The sequence below is a fragment of the Populus euphratica genome, unplaced genomic scaffold (assembly GCF_000495115.2).
Source record: "Populus euphratica unplaced genomic scaffold, PopEup_1.0 scaffold214.1, whole genome shotgun sequence".
In the NCBI taxonomy this organism is placed as follows: domain Eukaryota; kingdom Viridiplantae; phylum Streptophyta; class Magnoliopsida; order Malpighiales; family Salicaceae; genus Populus; species Populus euphratica.
The window spans coordinates 312,998-329,296 of record NW_011500099.1 but is presented as its reverse complement, the minus strand read 5'-3'; the positions used below and the strand labels follow the sequence as shown (position 1 = coordinate 329,296).

The following is a 16,299-nucleotide window of genomic DNA, read 5'->3' as shown; positions in this document are numbered from 1 at the left end:
CTTTTACATCACTACCAATGTAATTAAAACATTTCTTTTTTCTATATCAAAACAGAATGTGGTTTCATTTATTGATCCCTTTCCTTTTTCCCTTATGGGGGAAAATAAGTACTGGGGAAATGCTGCTTTTTTCCAACCTCATGCGTGCGTTCTACATTACTTGTTGCAATATACCTTCGCTCTATCAAGGAAAAATTAACATCTCATATTATGTTCCTGATAGCTGTCATGGCCGAGGGTTGAGCGTGATTTCTGCCACTCCAAACAGCAGAATAGGAGCTTTCCTCGCAAAACTTCCAGCAGCAGCATGTTCCCTGACTGAAGATCAGAGTATAACTTTTTGATTCACCTGCTTCATTTCACCAGTTTCCTTCTTTGGCTCTGCGAAGTCATGCCACATTTAGAGAACTACTAGAGACATGCCACATTTAGAGAACTACTAGAGACTATCGATTAAAATTTCAGCAGCTCAGAGTGCTGACTGATAACATCATGTTAGGCCCAAATGAATAAAAATCATATAGGTTCTGATCCCATAGTCATATCACCAGAAACAAAACCATACAATCTGTCATTAACAAACGATATCATAAATCTTAAATAACTTGCACTTGCGTCTGCACATGACAAAAAAAACAGGTTGTAACAAAACATTGTTGGTCATGGATGCATGGAAAATAATTTAACATTAGTTCCAACATTCAAGCAAACCAAGAGGCATGCTTTCTACCAAAGCCTTAAAAAAATCTCAAGGCATTCCATAAGTGCCGGACAACAGCGACCCATCTCAATGTTTTTATACTTAAGTTAAGCATGTCCCAAATTGAGAGCATTTTGAAATTGTTTAGATAAATAGTCTGCTTCCAAAAAATTGCATGAAATTAACCAATAGCAAAGAACTTTAACAAAGTTCTAAAGTAGAGCTGCCCGATAGATAGGGATGCAGTACATGCATGTGAAATTCAACGCAGAGATTGTCCAATAGGCAAATTCCCTTCTATCTTAAGGCACTTGGGTTTAAACATTAAATTCATCTCAACTGCCCAAGTCATGGAGAACAAAGATTGTCAATCTATCTAATGGCTTTCTACTGTTTCTATTTTTGAACAGAAGTTACAATCCTCTTCTCTCTCTCAATTTTTTGTGACTGAGCCCTCCGCAGGCACTTGTTCTCATTCTCTCTTTACAGGCGTTGATGCTGTTCCATAGTCCAGTTCCGCTAAAGAAAGTTCAGTTGTAATCAGAAAATTTTAGGGGGCAAAAAAAAATAAAGAAGCAAAACCAGGACATTAATAATATGCAGAACTGCAGCATTGCAACACAAAAAAAAAAAAAGAAAAATGAAAAATGAAAAGAATGAAAAGAAAAGAAAAAAGAAAGTAAGGAAGGAAGGAAAAGAGTAAAACCCATGTGCGAAAACTGGCCTATGCACTTGATACCAAGCACTATACAGGCATTGCAACTCTGAATCTCATTGTTGATGGATAAACATAACAAACAGATTTAAGCTCATCCGAAATGGTTCACCACTCCCATAAAGGGTCATTGACGAGGACATTTATTTTCTCCTGAAGAAATTTTAGTACATCTTCTCTTCCTTCTTTTATAAGCAATTGTCTTAACCTCCCAAATGTCACACCTGAAGGCCGAATTCCCTTTTCTATCATCTCTTCCAATAAGACACAAGCCTGAGTGACATCACCCTTCTCGCAGAGTCCATTTATAAGAACTTGAAAAGTGTGCATGCTTGGCATAAACCGCTTCAACTTCATGTACTTCCACACTTTAAGTGCCTTTTTTAGCTCATCCCTCTCACAAAACATTTTTATCATCATAGTATATGTATCTGCATCTGGCTCGCATACCTTGATCATCCTGAGAAATACCCTATAAGCCTCATCAGTCTCTCCACGGCCAATCAAACTGCTCAGAATGATATTGAAGGTCCTTGAATTGGGCATCACACCCTTGCAATCCATTTCATTTAAGACTCTGTAGACGTTTTTAAGCCTGTTTGCTTTACAAAAAGCACCAATCAAAGCATTATAAACTGCAACATCAGCCTCGATTCCATTATTTTCCATCTCTAGGAAGGTGCTGACAGCATCCTCAATCCGATTCTCTATTCCGTATGTATGAACCAGAACACTATAAATGAAAGGAGTTGGCTTGCAAACTGTAGAGTCCATTTCATTGACAATTCCAAGGGCTTCATCAACCCTCCCCGCCTTGCAAAGCACATCTACCATGATACCATAAGTCACGATATCAGGTCTACAACCATTGCTGACCATTTCTCTAAAAATCTCCCTTGCTTTAGGCAGATTTGGATCCTTTCCCCATCCTTCAAGCAATATACTATAAGTTTTTGAGTCCGGAACAAACTGGTCCTTCATACTGTCAAAGATCTCTTGAGCCTTCCTCACATTCTTAGACTTACATAAAGCACTAAGCAACCCATTAAACGCTGCTAAATTTGGAGGCACATCATACTTATCCATGATATTAAACGTGTAAACAGCCTCCTCCACCTTCTGAGCTCTAGCATACTTTCTCATAATAATACAAAAGGTCTCAACATTTACCATTCTCTTACTCTTCATAGCCTTCACAACATCCCACATTAGCTGATACTGCCTTATCTTAGCTAGAGAATCAATCACAATATGGAAAGCCTTAACACTATGGTTATAATGCCGTTGTTTCTCGGCCCATTCGAAGAATCGATAAGCCACCATCCCAGCATTTTCAAACTTCTTAAGGACATCCTCCACTATCTGTTCTGAAACCCTAACCCCACTTTGATCAAGGGCAGTATCAAGTGTGACTACCGAAGAAGACATCATAATTTTACATATTGTTTTCGTTGTATCACTTGTTTCACTTGACATGTATCTTCTCTTTAGCATTTTATTAAATCCCGAATATAATTTATTCGAGTTATTATAAATTCTGCTCATCTCTGTTAAACCCAAAATCTACCTGAAGCAAACACCCACAAAACCGTAATTAATTTTTTTTTCTTTATCTGATACATCTGTCATTCAATGGAGTGTAAACATATGTTTTCAAGGGTAAGAAAAAAATTTTAAACAAGCAATTAAGAGAGGAAACTATAAGTAACGCAAGTAATAATGAATTTAGAAAACGATAAGATTTACCGTGCTTGGAGACCGCTAAAGCTCTGTGACTACTGCTAAGCTAGCTGTTGTTTCATTTCCGCCACTGAATCACTCTCAACGGTAGAGGAGATGAACGATTCTGGTACTGCTATATACTTTACTTACATTGAAGGGCATTTCGTGCTCTGTTTATCAACTTAAACGAGGCCCATCGGAAAAATTCACCCGAGCCTTGATTTTATTTGGGCTCCCCTGATAAGAAAATAAAAATAAAAATAAAGAGAGAGAGAGAGAATTCAATTTGGGCTTTTATCTTTTGATTGAGTTCGCGCAAGACATCCTCTAACCAAAAATTATTATTTTTATCCAATTTAAAACCCTATAAATATAAATATATATTTATGATCCGAGAATATAAAAATTATAAAATCCCTCTATATTTTTAATTACTATGAAATCTGTATAAAAGTATAAAAGTACCCCATGAATACAAAAAAATTTCTTTTATCTTTTCTAAGGTCAGATATATATTTTAATTATATATGAAAATGGAAAGAACAAAAACAAAAAACCTTATCTAGCACCCCAATATTTTTTTATCCTAGAGATAAAAAAATATTTTTATTATTTAAAAATTTATGAAAAATAAAAAAATATTAGGTCAATAGCACTAAATTTTATTAATTTTAAAAATAATCTTTTTTACTATATATAAAAAAACAAAAAAAAAACTTAAATACTCCTAAACAATCTTTTAATAACTGATAAGGAAGCGGAAAAACCAAAATAAAAAAGACTTAAATACTCCAAAACTCAAATCCAATCCTATTAGATTTTGGGTATTCATGTTCTTGCTAGTATGAGAAGAAGAATAAGAGAAACTAACCCTTTTATTTTCATGAATCTAGAATTTTCATTGGAGATAAAGAAGAAAATGGGAAATGGGCTAAAACCCTTCTATTTCCATGTTGTTTTTATTGGTTGCTACTGAAAAGTGTACGAATGTAAGGCCGCCATTGAATTTTGAGACAAGTTCATGTCGGGTTTCAGGACAATGTTCATTCCCCACTTGGAATCCAATCTTTTCCCTTCATGTTTTACATTAATTCAACTTAAATTCGAACTATTCATCAAATTTATTATCTAATAAAGTTGGTCGATATTCATCGGGTATTAGTAAAATTATCATCCTTAGACGTCATCGTATTAGCAAAATCAGAGCATCAGTAATAGTTTTTTCTTTTCCTGCTTTCCCTCTTCTGCCACAACCACCATTCAAAACCTCAATAACAGTTATAAAACACTCATCACCGTCAATATAGCAGCCTAAACTCCTTTTAAACTCATATCCAACAACTACCTCTCCTGGAGATTACAGTTTCACACCCTATTCATTGGGAATGACCTTCTACGTTATGTTGGTGGATCAAAACCATGTCTCACTGCCACCATCACTCAAAATACCACCACCAGCCATAATCCAGCATGTACTCTCTGAATTAGACAAGATCAGCTCATACTCAATGCCCTCATTGGCTCCCTCTCCCCAACTATTATTCCTTTCATTGCTGAATACACAACATCTTGTGAAGCATGGAATATCTTGGCCAACACATACGCCAAGCCATCTCGCGGACGCGTCAAGCAAAGTTAAAACCCAACTGAAGCAACTTACCAGAGGTTCTGAAAGTGTCTCTGAATTTATGTAGAACATCAAAGCCTGATCTAATGAACTAAACCTTATTGGAGTCCCACTTGATATAGAGGATCTTATAGAAAAAGTTCTTGACAGCCTTGGAGATGGCTACAAGGAACTTGTTCGAGTAGTTCAAGCCCGAGATTCACCAATTACCTTTGAAGAACTTCATGAAAAATTGCTCAACTTTGAAGCATCCTTAAAATTATCAAAGCCAGAATCATCTCCCTTCCCAGTCACTATGAATCTAACCAGTCGCAACACATAAAGCTGGCACTCTCACTCAAGCTTTAAAAACAACTCCTAGCATCCCTTCAACCACAATGTCAGTCGGTATTCAACACCACCAACTAGCAGACCACCTTTTTCTCTTGGCAATCGTCCTTCTCGTCCATAACTGAGATACTGCTAAATCTGTAGAATTCAAGGCCGTACTGCCAAAAGGTGTCCCTTATTTCAGCTAGTTCTTATTTACTCGACCAACACCAACTCCACTCCTCATCCAAATCATCTTATTTCACCCTGGCAACCACAACCACACTATGAAACGAATTCATCTCTCTCTTTAACATGGATTGTGGATATTAGAGCATCTCATCATGTTACCTATGATCTCACCAACCTCTCCCTACACACTCCCTATAATGGCTTGGATGACATCATGATTGTAGATGGCTCGAGCCTTCCTATCACCCATACTGGTTCCATCTCTTTTACAACATAATTTTCAGTTAAATAATGTTTTTTGTGTTCCTGCAATGAAAAAGAATCTAATTTCCGTTAAATAGTTTTGTGTTACAAACAATGTCTCGATTGAATGCTCACCACATTTTTTTCTTATGCAGGACCTTCGCACGAGAGCTGCACTCCCAAAGCTTTACATAAACATCTTTAAGTTAAGCCTCTCTCATGATAAAACGAAAAAAGAAGGAAGGAAGGAAGGAAGCTATTAGTACGGTGATTATGTGATGGTGATCAATCACACGGCGCCCCTTGAAAATAAGGCATGCCTGGTTATTAATTTGTGTTCCAACTAGCCTAACAATTTTTGACAATTGGGAGAAAACGGCTACAGCTTAGCCTAGTGGAGGAGGATGGTCAAACCATCATGTCATGACATAAATAAAGAAAGAAAGAAAGAAAATGACGAAACTCTTTGTGCAACCCATGGAAACCGCACGTTGGCAATCCACACAGTCCACTTAACTTTTAGCCATGACGTGCTGCTGGTGGCCATATGTTCAATGACTTGTCATCGAAAGTCTCTGTGGCCTTTTCTTCCGGCCGTCATGCATGCTCGCTGGGGCTGGGGCTGGCGCTGGCATTTGCTTGACAGAGAAGTTTATTCTTTTCTTAATGGATTATTATTTATATAAAAAAGTCCCTTAGAATCTCGATATTTTTTTAAAGGCAAGAAGACGTTGATCATAAACTCTTCATAAATCATATCTTGCCTGCCCCGTCAATGGCAATTTAAAATAATATATATATATATATATATATTATTCTCTCAGCTACCAATGAGTATTTGGAAATCATAAAATATTACCAAACGATACATCTTCAAAAATAAATTAATTAATTATTTAATTGATAAATTTAAATTATTTAATTAGAATTAAAATTTATTTTTAGATCAATATATTGGAAACATAATAAGTTAACACATTAATAATCATTATTAAGAAATTAAACTAAAATAATTTAATTAAATATAATTTGATTAAAATATATTGTAGGAATTAAGGACTAAAATATAATTACTATATGAATTATATTTCTAGGCCTAGAAAAATTAAATAAGCATTTAATTGAGTTAATTTGTAAAATTATCCTGAATTAATATGTGAGTATGATTCAGAAAGCAAATTGATATTTGTCAATTTATAAAAATTGTTAGATTTCTCTATAAATAGTAAATTATACCTCTTATTTTTATAAGTTGTTGTCTGTTAGACAAAAATATATATAAATACAAAATTAAAACTAACATTCTAAACATAACAATTTCTCTTTCATAAATAGGAATTTAGGAGATTTCTTATATATAATTTGTGCAAATTGTTATTGGAGGCCAGACAATTAAACGAGATGTGGTTTAAGACAACTCAACTTTGAAAGAATTATTTAAAGTTGAAAAAGATCAAATCTTCAAGTAATAAATTTCTAAACAACTCTAAATCTATCAAATTTTATATTTTGTAATTTTTGTATTAGAGTTTTGATGGCATGAGTTAAATATTCCTTTTTCTTTAGCGCTATAAGATGTGAAATTAATTAACTCACTTTTGTGATTTCTTTTTATATGCCTAAATAAAATATGTTAATAGAATGTAAAACATCATGTTTTTCATATGAAAATTAAAATTTTCATTTCTAACCCTAAAAAAAAAGAGTATTTACTTATAATTATTTAGCTTAAGTTCATCATTATTTACTCAAGATTGTTATAACTCATTTACTGTTGATGATGCATACAGAGTGGATAAATAAATTTATCCTATAGATTTTGTGAGCAATAAAAACTTTATTTGAGATTTTAATTGCAATATTATGAGTTTAATACATCACAACATCATAAATTTCATAAATTAACTACTATTTTTTAGTTGTGTAGAGGAATGACAACTTCTAAAAGATAAAAAAAAAAAAAATCTATCATTTAATTGATAGAATTTAACTAATTTTAAATCACTATAAAACAAGCTTTTTCTTAAAAGAAATTTGTGAAAGCGAGGCTCATTAGCAAAATAAATGATGATTTTCTTGCTAATAATTTAGTTGTTTGTGTAGAAATTTTTTTTATAAAAGATTATTGAGAATGACTTAATTTAGAGTTTTTTTTATGTTTATATTAAATATCTTTAATTTTTAGTATTTATTGTCATATAATAGAATACTACATATAAAAAAATCAAGATGTTTATTTTTTTATAATTATTAAGCTCATTGGAATGGAATACGGTTTCATTTTTTTACTAGTATTTATACAATTGTTTTAGTGTATTTTGTTATAAGAAAAATGTGAAGATGATAAGTATTTTATTTATAAAAAAGTTATGGGTATTTAAAAAAAATAAAAATAGCAAATATATAATGTTTTGAATTTTTCATTAATCATCAGGTTGATAAGATTAACCATTGAGTTTAAAATGTTAAGCCAATTTTATACGATTTGTATGAAAAACATAATTTATAAAAATTTAATAATCACAGTGTTTCTAACCTTTTAAAAAATAATTTTTTAATAATTTTATTTTATTATTTAAATTTAAAAACTGATTAAAATATAAAATCACATTTTGTTATTCTTCACAATAATTCTCTTTTATTTTACGCCGGTAAACCTTTCAATTATAAGAACAGTATTTCATTGTGCATTGTAACAGTATTTCATTGTGCATTGTTTAATCGAGTTCACTGTGAAATGCTGAGCTATTTTTTTTTTTACTTTTGCTTTGTTTTTTTAAGTATTTGTTAATGAATATTTTTTTAATTTTTTTTGTTAATATTAATTTTTTTATTTAGTTATCAAACTTTCATGACATAGATTCTAGATTTGACAAGTTAACCTATATTTTTTTATTTTTTAAAAAATTTAGTTTATTAATATTAAATTTTTTTCTATTTAGTTATCAAATTTTCATAACATAGAACTCAGGTTTGACAGGTTAACCCAGTTAATTTAGATTTTTTTTTTATTTTTCTTCATTAGTTTTTTTCTTCTTGAAGGTTTTTTTTCTTCTTAATTAATTTTTGTTTTGTTTAATTTAGTTCATTAATATTAATTTTTTTCTATTTAGTTATTATATTGTCATGAAACGAATCTCAAATTTAATGGGTTAACCTAATTTGATGGGTTAACCCAGTTGATTCAGATCTTTTTTTCTTTTTTTATTAGTTTTTTTTAATTTTATCTTTTAATATCATAATTAACCCACAATGAAAAGGCTGGGAAATTTTTATTTTCTTTTTTCTTTATTTTTTTAATAAATATTTGTTTTTTTTAATTTAGTTTACTAATGTGAAATTGTTTTCTATTTAGTTATCAAACTTTCATAACACGGATTCCAGATTTGACATGTTAACCAATTTTTTTTTTGTTTTTTTAATTAATTTTTTCATTTAATTTAGTTTGCTAAAGTTAAGTTTTTTTCTATTTAGTTATCAAACTTTCATAATACATATCCTGGGATTGACGGGTTAAACCGGGTAATTCTGTGTTGACGTATAATTTGTTTTTCTATGTAGTTATTAAACTTTCATGACACGAATTCCAAGTGTGACTGGTTAACCTATGACTGATTAACCTAGTTTGAAGGGTTAACTTAGTTAATTCTCTATTTCTTCATTAGTTTTTTTCTTCATTTACGCTTTTTTTTCTTTGTTTTTCTTTTAAATGAATATTTTTTTTGTTCAGTTTTTTTATTTCTTTTCCCTTTTTAATTATTATTTTTTAAAAATTTAGTTTATTAATATTAAATTTTTTTCTATTTAGTTATCAAATTTTCACAACACGAATTCCAGATTTGAAGGATTAACCTAGTTTGGCAGGTTAACCCAGTTAATTCATTTTTTTTTTACCTTTTCTTTATTAGTTTTTTTTCTTCTTGTAGGTTTTTTTAATTAATCTTTTTTTGTTTAATTTAGTTTATTATTGTTGATTTTTTTCTATTTAGTTATCACACTTTTATAATATGAATCCCAAGTTTGATAGGTTAACCTTGTTTGGTGGGTTAACCCAGTTGATTCATATTGTTTTTATTTTTTTATTAGTTTTTTTCTTCCAATTTTATCTTTAAATATTGTAATTAACTATAACTAAAAGGCATCAACCTTTTTTCTTTCAATTTCATGACATGAATACCCATGTTTGATAGGTTAAACTAGTTGATTTAATTTTTTTTCTTTTTCTTAAGTTGTTTTTTCCTTTTAATTACATCTTTTAATATCAATTTAATTAATAATTAAACTTTATGATTTGTTTTGTTTACTATTCATTAGATTATTGTGATCTTATGAGGTGATTTTACTGTACCCCTCATTGCAAAGCACTATTCATCGGAATAATGCGTTACTTTCGGAATAATGCTTTACTTTATTGTTTTTTTAATTAATTTTTAAAAATTTTATTCTATAATATTAATTTTATTCTTTTTTAATTATCACATTTTTATAGCATAATGTTATAGTCAGACTTATATCCAAGGCATCGGGTTTGATATTGCAACCAAACTCACTTAAACTTGGATTAGAAAAGTTTAATATTATTATTAATATTATAAATATAACTTTTGAGTAAGGAATAGCAGACAAACCCAATGCTTTTAAGTATCACTTTGTAGAAAAACCAGGAATAGCAGACAAACCCAATGCTTTTAACTTTGTAGAAAAACGTAACACTCTTAAATTTTAACTTTTTTTGATATTTTAATGCAAAACAAAATGAACTGCAACATAGTGCGAGTCACGTTTTTAGTATCTTTTAAAACTTGTTGTCAAAACAACTATTTTATTATAAAAAACTAATGGTGCATAGGTTTTTTTTTTACTTTAGATCATGAGGAGAATCATGCTTTGTTTTTTTAAATTGTGTTTCTTTTTTTTTTATCCTAGAAATTTTTACACTTTGGTCCTTTAAATTTTTACACTTTGGTCCTTTAGTTTCTTTATCGTCTTATTTGGTCTTTTAAAATTGATTTAATCTCTGATTATTTTTGGTGATTTATTTTTCATGTATGCTTATAGATATCTCGAGGTGTCGAGGAAACATTTCGTCGCATAATTAATTCTTAATTTGAAAAGGAAACTTAATTTTATTGATTTAAAATAATAAGAGATTCAATTATCAAATTTTAAGCTTAAAGAAATATTATATTTCTTTTCTTTTTTTTGTCAACATCAAGGACTAATTTAATCTTTATTTTTTTAATTGTTATTTTATTTTATTTTTTTATTAATCTCATCCCTTGGTGTTTAATTTCATTTAATTTTTACATCAAATTTGATCTTTGTTTTTTTTTTGGATCAAATGTAAGAATATAATAAATCAAAATAAAATAGGCCATGAAGTTGGCAAGTCAAATATACACATACAAAATGAGAAGCAAAAAGGAACATGCTCCCATTAATAAAAACAATACATGGAGATAGCTACCTAGAGAGAAAACCAAAAACATCACATCAGTTAGCTAAGGAACCCAAGATCCAGCAGGTGCCAAAGATAACCAACTGAAAAGAATAAAAAAATAACATATCTATATATATATATATATATATATAATAGTTAATGCAATTTGTAGCTGAAACATAAAAGAACCACCAACAGCTACTGAAACACACGAGGGTTATTAACAAGAGGCTTGCAACCCCAACAGCAAAGCAAAATAAACTCAGCCAACATCCAATTAGGAGTGGTCCGCGGCATGGAAATGAAATATTGTGTAAAATAACATTTGAAATCTCCTAAAGATTCTATTAACCCCTAAGCACTTTTCTTTAAATATTCAGTTGTTTCATTCTTTCCATATAAGGTAGACACCAATGCCCAAGAAAACTCTTCGCATTTGAGCTTCAAGATTATTTTTCCTAAACCTCAGACAACACAAAACACTATACAAAGTTGTCATGCTCCTGCCAATTCATAGCTAGGACTTAATTTCATTTTTTTTATCCTTTTGTTAATTGATTTTTTTTATAACACCCCTTGACGTTTGGTTTCAATTTTTTTTATGTTAAATTTTAGTCTTATTTGTTTTGTTTTATATCCTTGTTTGGTTGAATTCTTTTCTTCAATCTTATTTATCAACATTTGGTTGACTTGCAACTTGACTTTGTGATTTTTCTAGGTTTGCTTTTTATGATATTAATCTTAGGCTTATGATCTAAGTTACGAGTTTTATAAAGTAACTCAAGTTGACTTATTTTTTTTAGTCTTTTTTAAACAGTAACTCAAGTTGACTTATTTTTTTTAGTTTTTTTTAAACTAATTATTTTTTTTAATTTTATCATTCAACATTGAGTTAATAGGAGATTGAGTTTTATGATTTTTTTTTAATTTTTTTATATGAGGGTTATCTCGATCTCATAGCTTAGGTCACTGCCTTGGCGGATTAACCCAAGTTGACTCGGGTTTTTTTTTGTTTTTTTATAAATTTAATTTTTTTTGTTTCACTCTTTAACATTGAGTTGTTTAAGAATTGAGCTATGTAGTTTTATTTAATTTACTTTCTACGAGGTTATCTTAATCTCATAACCAAGTTAAGGATTTAGCAAGCTAACTCGGGTTGAGTTTTTTTTTCATGGTTTTTTAATTTTTTTTAATTTCTTCCTTAAACATTTAATTTGATAAGAATTAATCTTCAACCATTTTTCATTTTTTTTATGGGGCTGTAACTTTCTTATTTAATTTCTATTTTATTGTCAAATAAGATTATTGAAACATTCTAAGAATATTGAGAACATGTATTTCCGTAATATTGACAAGCATTTATTTTTTAAGTTGATTATTATTAATTTTTCAGTTTAGTTTAATTTATTTACTGTCATTAATTTTTTTTATTTTTTAAAAAATTACTAGCATCACTTGAATTTTTATTTTACATTAAAAAATATCTACTTGATGTATTACAAGCTTAAGATATAGTAAAATCTACTAGGTGCCGAATGTTTATCACATACAAATTATTTATTAATATTAAATATTAACAGAGAAAAGATAGATATAAAGACTCGTATTTCATAAATAAATAATGATTATTACGAGAAACATTTTTTATTCAATAATAAACACAAGATTAAATCTTTTATCAAGAACTCATTCCACGTGTAGTAAGCAGGGAGAAAGTCGGTGACTGTTCTATTTGTATGTATTTTATAGGGCATTATTCGCTTTTTAACATGTTGACTCGAAGAGAAATAGTACACGGCTCGCTCGCTCGCTCCAAAACAAAGGAAGCGCGTGTCCGGTGTTTCTGCAAACTTCCAAGCGAGTAGTGCGTAAGAGGTCCTGTTATGGGCGGTTATCGAATGGAAGTTGGAAAGCACCAAGTCATCTTCTCTCAATGGCAGCTGTTAATATTCTTTCCTTATTCCCCCTCTAGCCTTTTACTAGTTTTATTCTTCTAGTCCACCAAAATTGAGAAAGCAGAGAGAGAGAGAGAGAGAGAGAGAGAGAGAGAGAGAGAGAGAGAGAGAGAGAGAGAGAGAGAGAGAGAGAGAGAGAGAGGGAGGGGGAGGGGGGAGAGGGAGAGGGAGAGGGAGAGGGAGAGGGAGAGGGATTCTTCTTACATCAACATGTGCCCGCACCACACACGCAAATCTCAAAAAAACCCAATAACTCTGACAGTCTTCTCTTCTTGGTAAGTCAGTCTCAGTCAACCGTTTCTTCTTTCTTTCTCACTTGTCATTAATTCTTTCTTGTTAGGTCTATTCTTTCAGTTTCTTGGTTTTAATTGTTTTTTTTCTCTTTTTTTGGCTTTGAGCCTTAACTCATCCTTTATTGCTATTTGACCTCTGAGTTTCCTTCTTCTTCTAAGTTGTTTTTTTATTATCTTTCCACTGTAAAACCTCTGGACTGCGATTCTTCGGACTTTGCATGGTATACTTGATATGGGTTGTTTGCTGGCTGACGAATTTGGTCGGAAAAACTGCAAGTGCTAAGTTAGGTTGGAGGGGACAGTTACAGTTTTCAGCATATCAATCCGGCCAAAACGTTCTTTTTTCTACAGGTTTCCTACGGTAATCCCTGTCGTGGGAAACTCAAGCCACTTCTTTTGAATCATCAACAGTAAACAATACATATCTGGGTTGCTTGAAGAACATGGATTATTTATGATTTTCAATTTATTCAGAAATTTACGGATGCCTGTACTTGTGCATATGAGCATATCCCTGATTCTTGAATTTAAAGTTCGGTTTCGGAAAATGAATACTGATATTCCTCTTTATTACATGCGTCTCTGCTTGTATACATGCAACTACATGTCTCAATTAAGTTGAGCCTCCATCTTTTCCTCAATTCTCAGTTCACCTCCTTTGAATGAATTTATCGGATCCAATTCCCATAGTACAGGGTTGACATAAGAATTATCCAATGTAACAGTCATAAAAACCCTGTTATTTGATTGCTTGATAAAAATATTATTGCTGGAGTGTTGTTTAGTTTTCTAGTGGGTTATGAGAGTGGTATTTATCCATTATAGTTTCTTCTAGTACACAAAGTGAATGATGTTAAGCTGATCTCTTGATGCAGTTCAAGCCCAGACCTTGACATAACTCTCTGTTGCTGAACGATCGTTGGAGGATAAAAGCTGAAGTGAAAGCTTTCGACTTTTCAACCGACCAGTAAATTGTGTGATCCGGTGTTAATCGAATCATGCAGCTATATCACCATCCATACTCCCTGGATAGCCAGAAGGTCAGACTAGCTTTGGAAGAGAAGGGCATTGATTACACATCAAACCATGTCAATCCTATAACGGGCAAGAATATGGACGCCTCATTCTTCGGGATAAATCAAAGCGCAAAACTCCCAGTTTTCCAGAACGGTTCTCACATCATTTTCGACACTATTGAAATAATCCAGTATGTCTCATCCTTCGCATTTCCTTTTCTAACACTGTTCTATCGAGTGTATGCGTTGTGTTGGGAAGCTATTTCAAATTTGACACAATCCATGGAGGTCTTTTTTCCCTTAGTTATTTCTCATCCTAACGAATATGCTCAGAAGTATTTAAGAAATCAACTTTGAGTTGACTCACGTATTATGATATATCAATAGGATTTCAACATTTTCAGTGTATCGAAAGGCCACTAGTTTTTTATTTCTTTCTTTTTAGAAGTTCTTTCAAATACACCATATTTTCAGAGAGTTTCTACTCTGTAGGTATATCGAAAGAATTGCCGTCTCTTTGGGTGGTGGTGACTCATCCTTTAGCAGCAGAGAAGTTGTTGAATGGATGTGCAAGATACAGGAGTGGAACCCCAAGTACTTCACACTTTCCCACGTCCCTGAGAAGTACCGCATCTCTGTTTCCAAATTCATTAGACAAGTGATCATAGCTCGGATGGCTGAATCTCCTGAATTAGCCAGTTCTTACCACTGTAAGCTAAAAGATGCATATGAAACGGAGGACAGGCTGGGAAACCCTGAAGTTTTGAAACGGAGCGAAGAGCATCTTGTTAGACTTCTTGATGAAGTTGAGACCAAGCTAAAAGAAACAGCATTTTTAGCAGGGGAGGAATTCTCAATGGCAGATGTAATGCTGATCCCAGTGCTGGCTCGCATAGTCCTCTTGAACCTGGAAGATGAGTACATAAGTAGCAGGCCAAATATTGCTGAGTACTGGGTTTTGATGCAGCAAAGGCCTAGTTATAAAAAGGTGATTGGAAAGTATTTCAATGGCTGGAGAAGATACAAAACACTAGTGAAAACCTGGTGCTTTGTTCGTTTCAGAAGTTTGTTGAGGAGGTATTAGTAAGAAAAACAGATGGGAAGTGACATAATGGAAGCAGTAAATATCAAGGTAATCTCTGTGAATTAGGAAGAGATTTTTGTATTAGCAAAAATGAAATAGAAGATGTGGTTTGTTTTCTTTCATAGAAATGGGAATTTGTTTTGATCCGAAAGGTATGGATATCTGAGCCAGTTTAGATGCACTAAGATTAATCCCCCGACTGAAATGGGAATTTGTTTTGATCCGAAAGGTTGAAAGGACAATTAAGGGTGTTGAGAGAAACTGTATTAATATGGCTTAATCCCACGGCCCTTAAAGTTAAACTGTATTATAATTGTTGACAGTGTCTGTGTTTTTTTACTCTCATGTGGCGTGCAAGAAAACAAAGGTCTAAAAGCGTGTGGGGGCAGGCACTTCGAAATCATGCTATGTTATGGTCATTAAATTGATCTCCTGTTACCCAAAAAAACACACACCCCCCCAAACTACAAGCAACTCAATGGACCGAGAAAAGCTGACGAGACATGAGTTTTGGCTCCTATAATGTCTCACTGACCAAATTAAATCGGATTTTTTTTCAACGTCCATTACCTCGAAAAATGTAAATGTATGGATTATTTTTTGGAAGATAATCTTTACAGGAGCAAAAGGATGGCAATCAGCAGTTCAGCGGAGACCAAGAATGACCTTATGTCCTACTGGCTATCAGCATGCGAAGAAAACAAGGTGATTTTACTCCTGCATGTAGTCGGTGGAACGGGATCCAATTCAGCAGCTAGTGTAGTAAAATGTTAAGGATCTCCGTCATGGCAACTATACAATTTTCAAATAATTGTTCTTTTTGGCCGCCTGTCCGACAAATCCCAAACATACATCCAACAAAAGGAAATTCATAGTTGATAAAATCTAATTAGCGATCCAACAAAATCCATGATAAAGATCCAACATCATGATGGCAGTAATACAATAACTGTTGATCATACCCGACGAAACCTAAACAATTGGTGAGAATGAAAATCTTAAA

General features: G+C 31.9%; 2 protein-coding genes across 5 annotated transcripts; one reads left to right on the top strand and one right to left on the bottom strand.

Annotated features, from left to right (window-relative positions):
• Nucleotides 1–20: 20 nt before the first annotated feature.
• On the bottom strand, nt 21–3,393 carry APPR6 (Tetratricopeptide repeat (TPR)-like superfamily protein). 3 transcript variants are annotated; one of them, XM_011004144.1, is made up of 3 exons: nt 3,162–3,393; nt 1,407–2,982; nt 21–381 (listed from the first exon to the last, which is right to left on the bottom strand). In XM_011004144.1, exon 2 carries the CDS (start codon nt 2,958–2,960, stop codon nt 1,524–1,526), a length of 1,437 nt encoding a protein of 478 aa, XP_011002446.1. In that variant the 5' UTR covers nt 2,961–2,982; nt 3,162–3,393; the 3' UTR covers nt 21–381; nt 1,407–1,523. The 3 variants fall into 3 exon arrangements, with proteins under 3 accessions (XP_011002446.1, XP_011002445.1, XP_011002447.1); XM_011004143.1 differs by having other exon boundaries at nt 1,425–2,982; XM_011004145.1 differs by having other exon boundaries at nt 1,425–2,978.
• A 9,677-nt stretch (nt 3,394–13,070) lies between these two features.
• LOC105109419 (Glutathione S-transferase family protein) lies at nt 13,071–15,603 on the top strand. 2 transcript variants are annotated; one of them, XM_011004139.1, is made up of 4 exons: nt 13,071–13,178; nt 14,072–14,403; nt 14,705–15,448; nt 15,526–15,603. In XM_011004139.1, exons 2-3 carry the CDS (start codon nt 14,195–14,197, stop codon nt 15,294–15,296), a joined length of 801 nt encoding a protein of 266 aa, XP_011002441.1. In that variant the 5' UTR covers nt 13,071–13,178; nt 14,072–14,194; the 3' UTR covers nt 15,297–15,448; nt 15,526–15,603. The 2 variants fall into 2 exon arrangements, with proteins under 2 accessions (XP_011002441.1, XP_011002442.1); XM_011004140.1 differs by lacking the exon at nt 13,071–13,178 and adding an exon at nt 13,230–13,557.
• Nucleotides 15,604–16,299: the final 696 nt, after the last annotated feature.

What these genes read in the sequence shown, in the direction of transcription:
- LOC105109419 (XM_011004139.1), top strand. Translation starts at nt 14,195, where the DNA reads ATGCAGCTATATCACCATCCATACTCCCTGGATAGCCAGAAGGTCAGA. An exon ending in GACACTATTGAAATAATCCA is followed by an intron (nt 14,404 to 14,704) that starts GTATGTCTCATC and finishes TCTACTCTGTAG; the next exon opens with GTATATCGAAAGAATTGCCG.
- APPR6 (XM_011004144.1), bottom strand. Translation starts at nt 2,960, where the DNA reads ATGAGCAGAATTTATAATAACTCGAATAAATTATATTCGGGATTTAAT.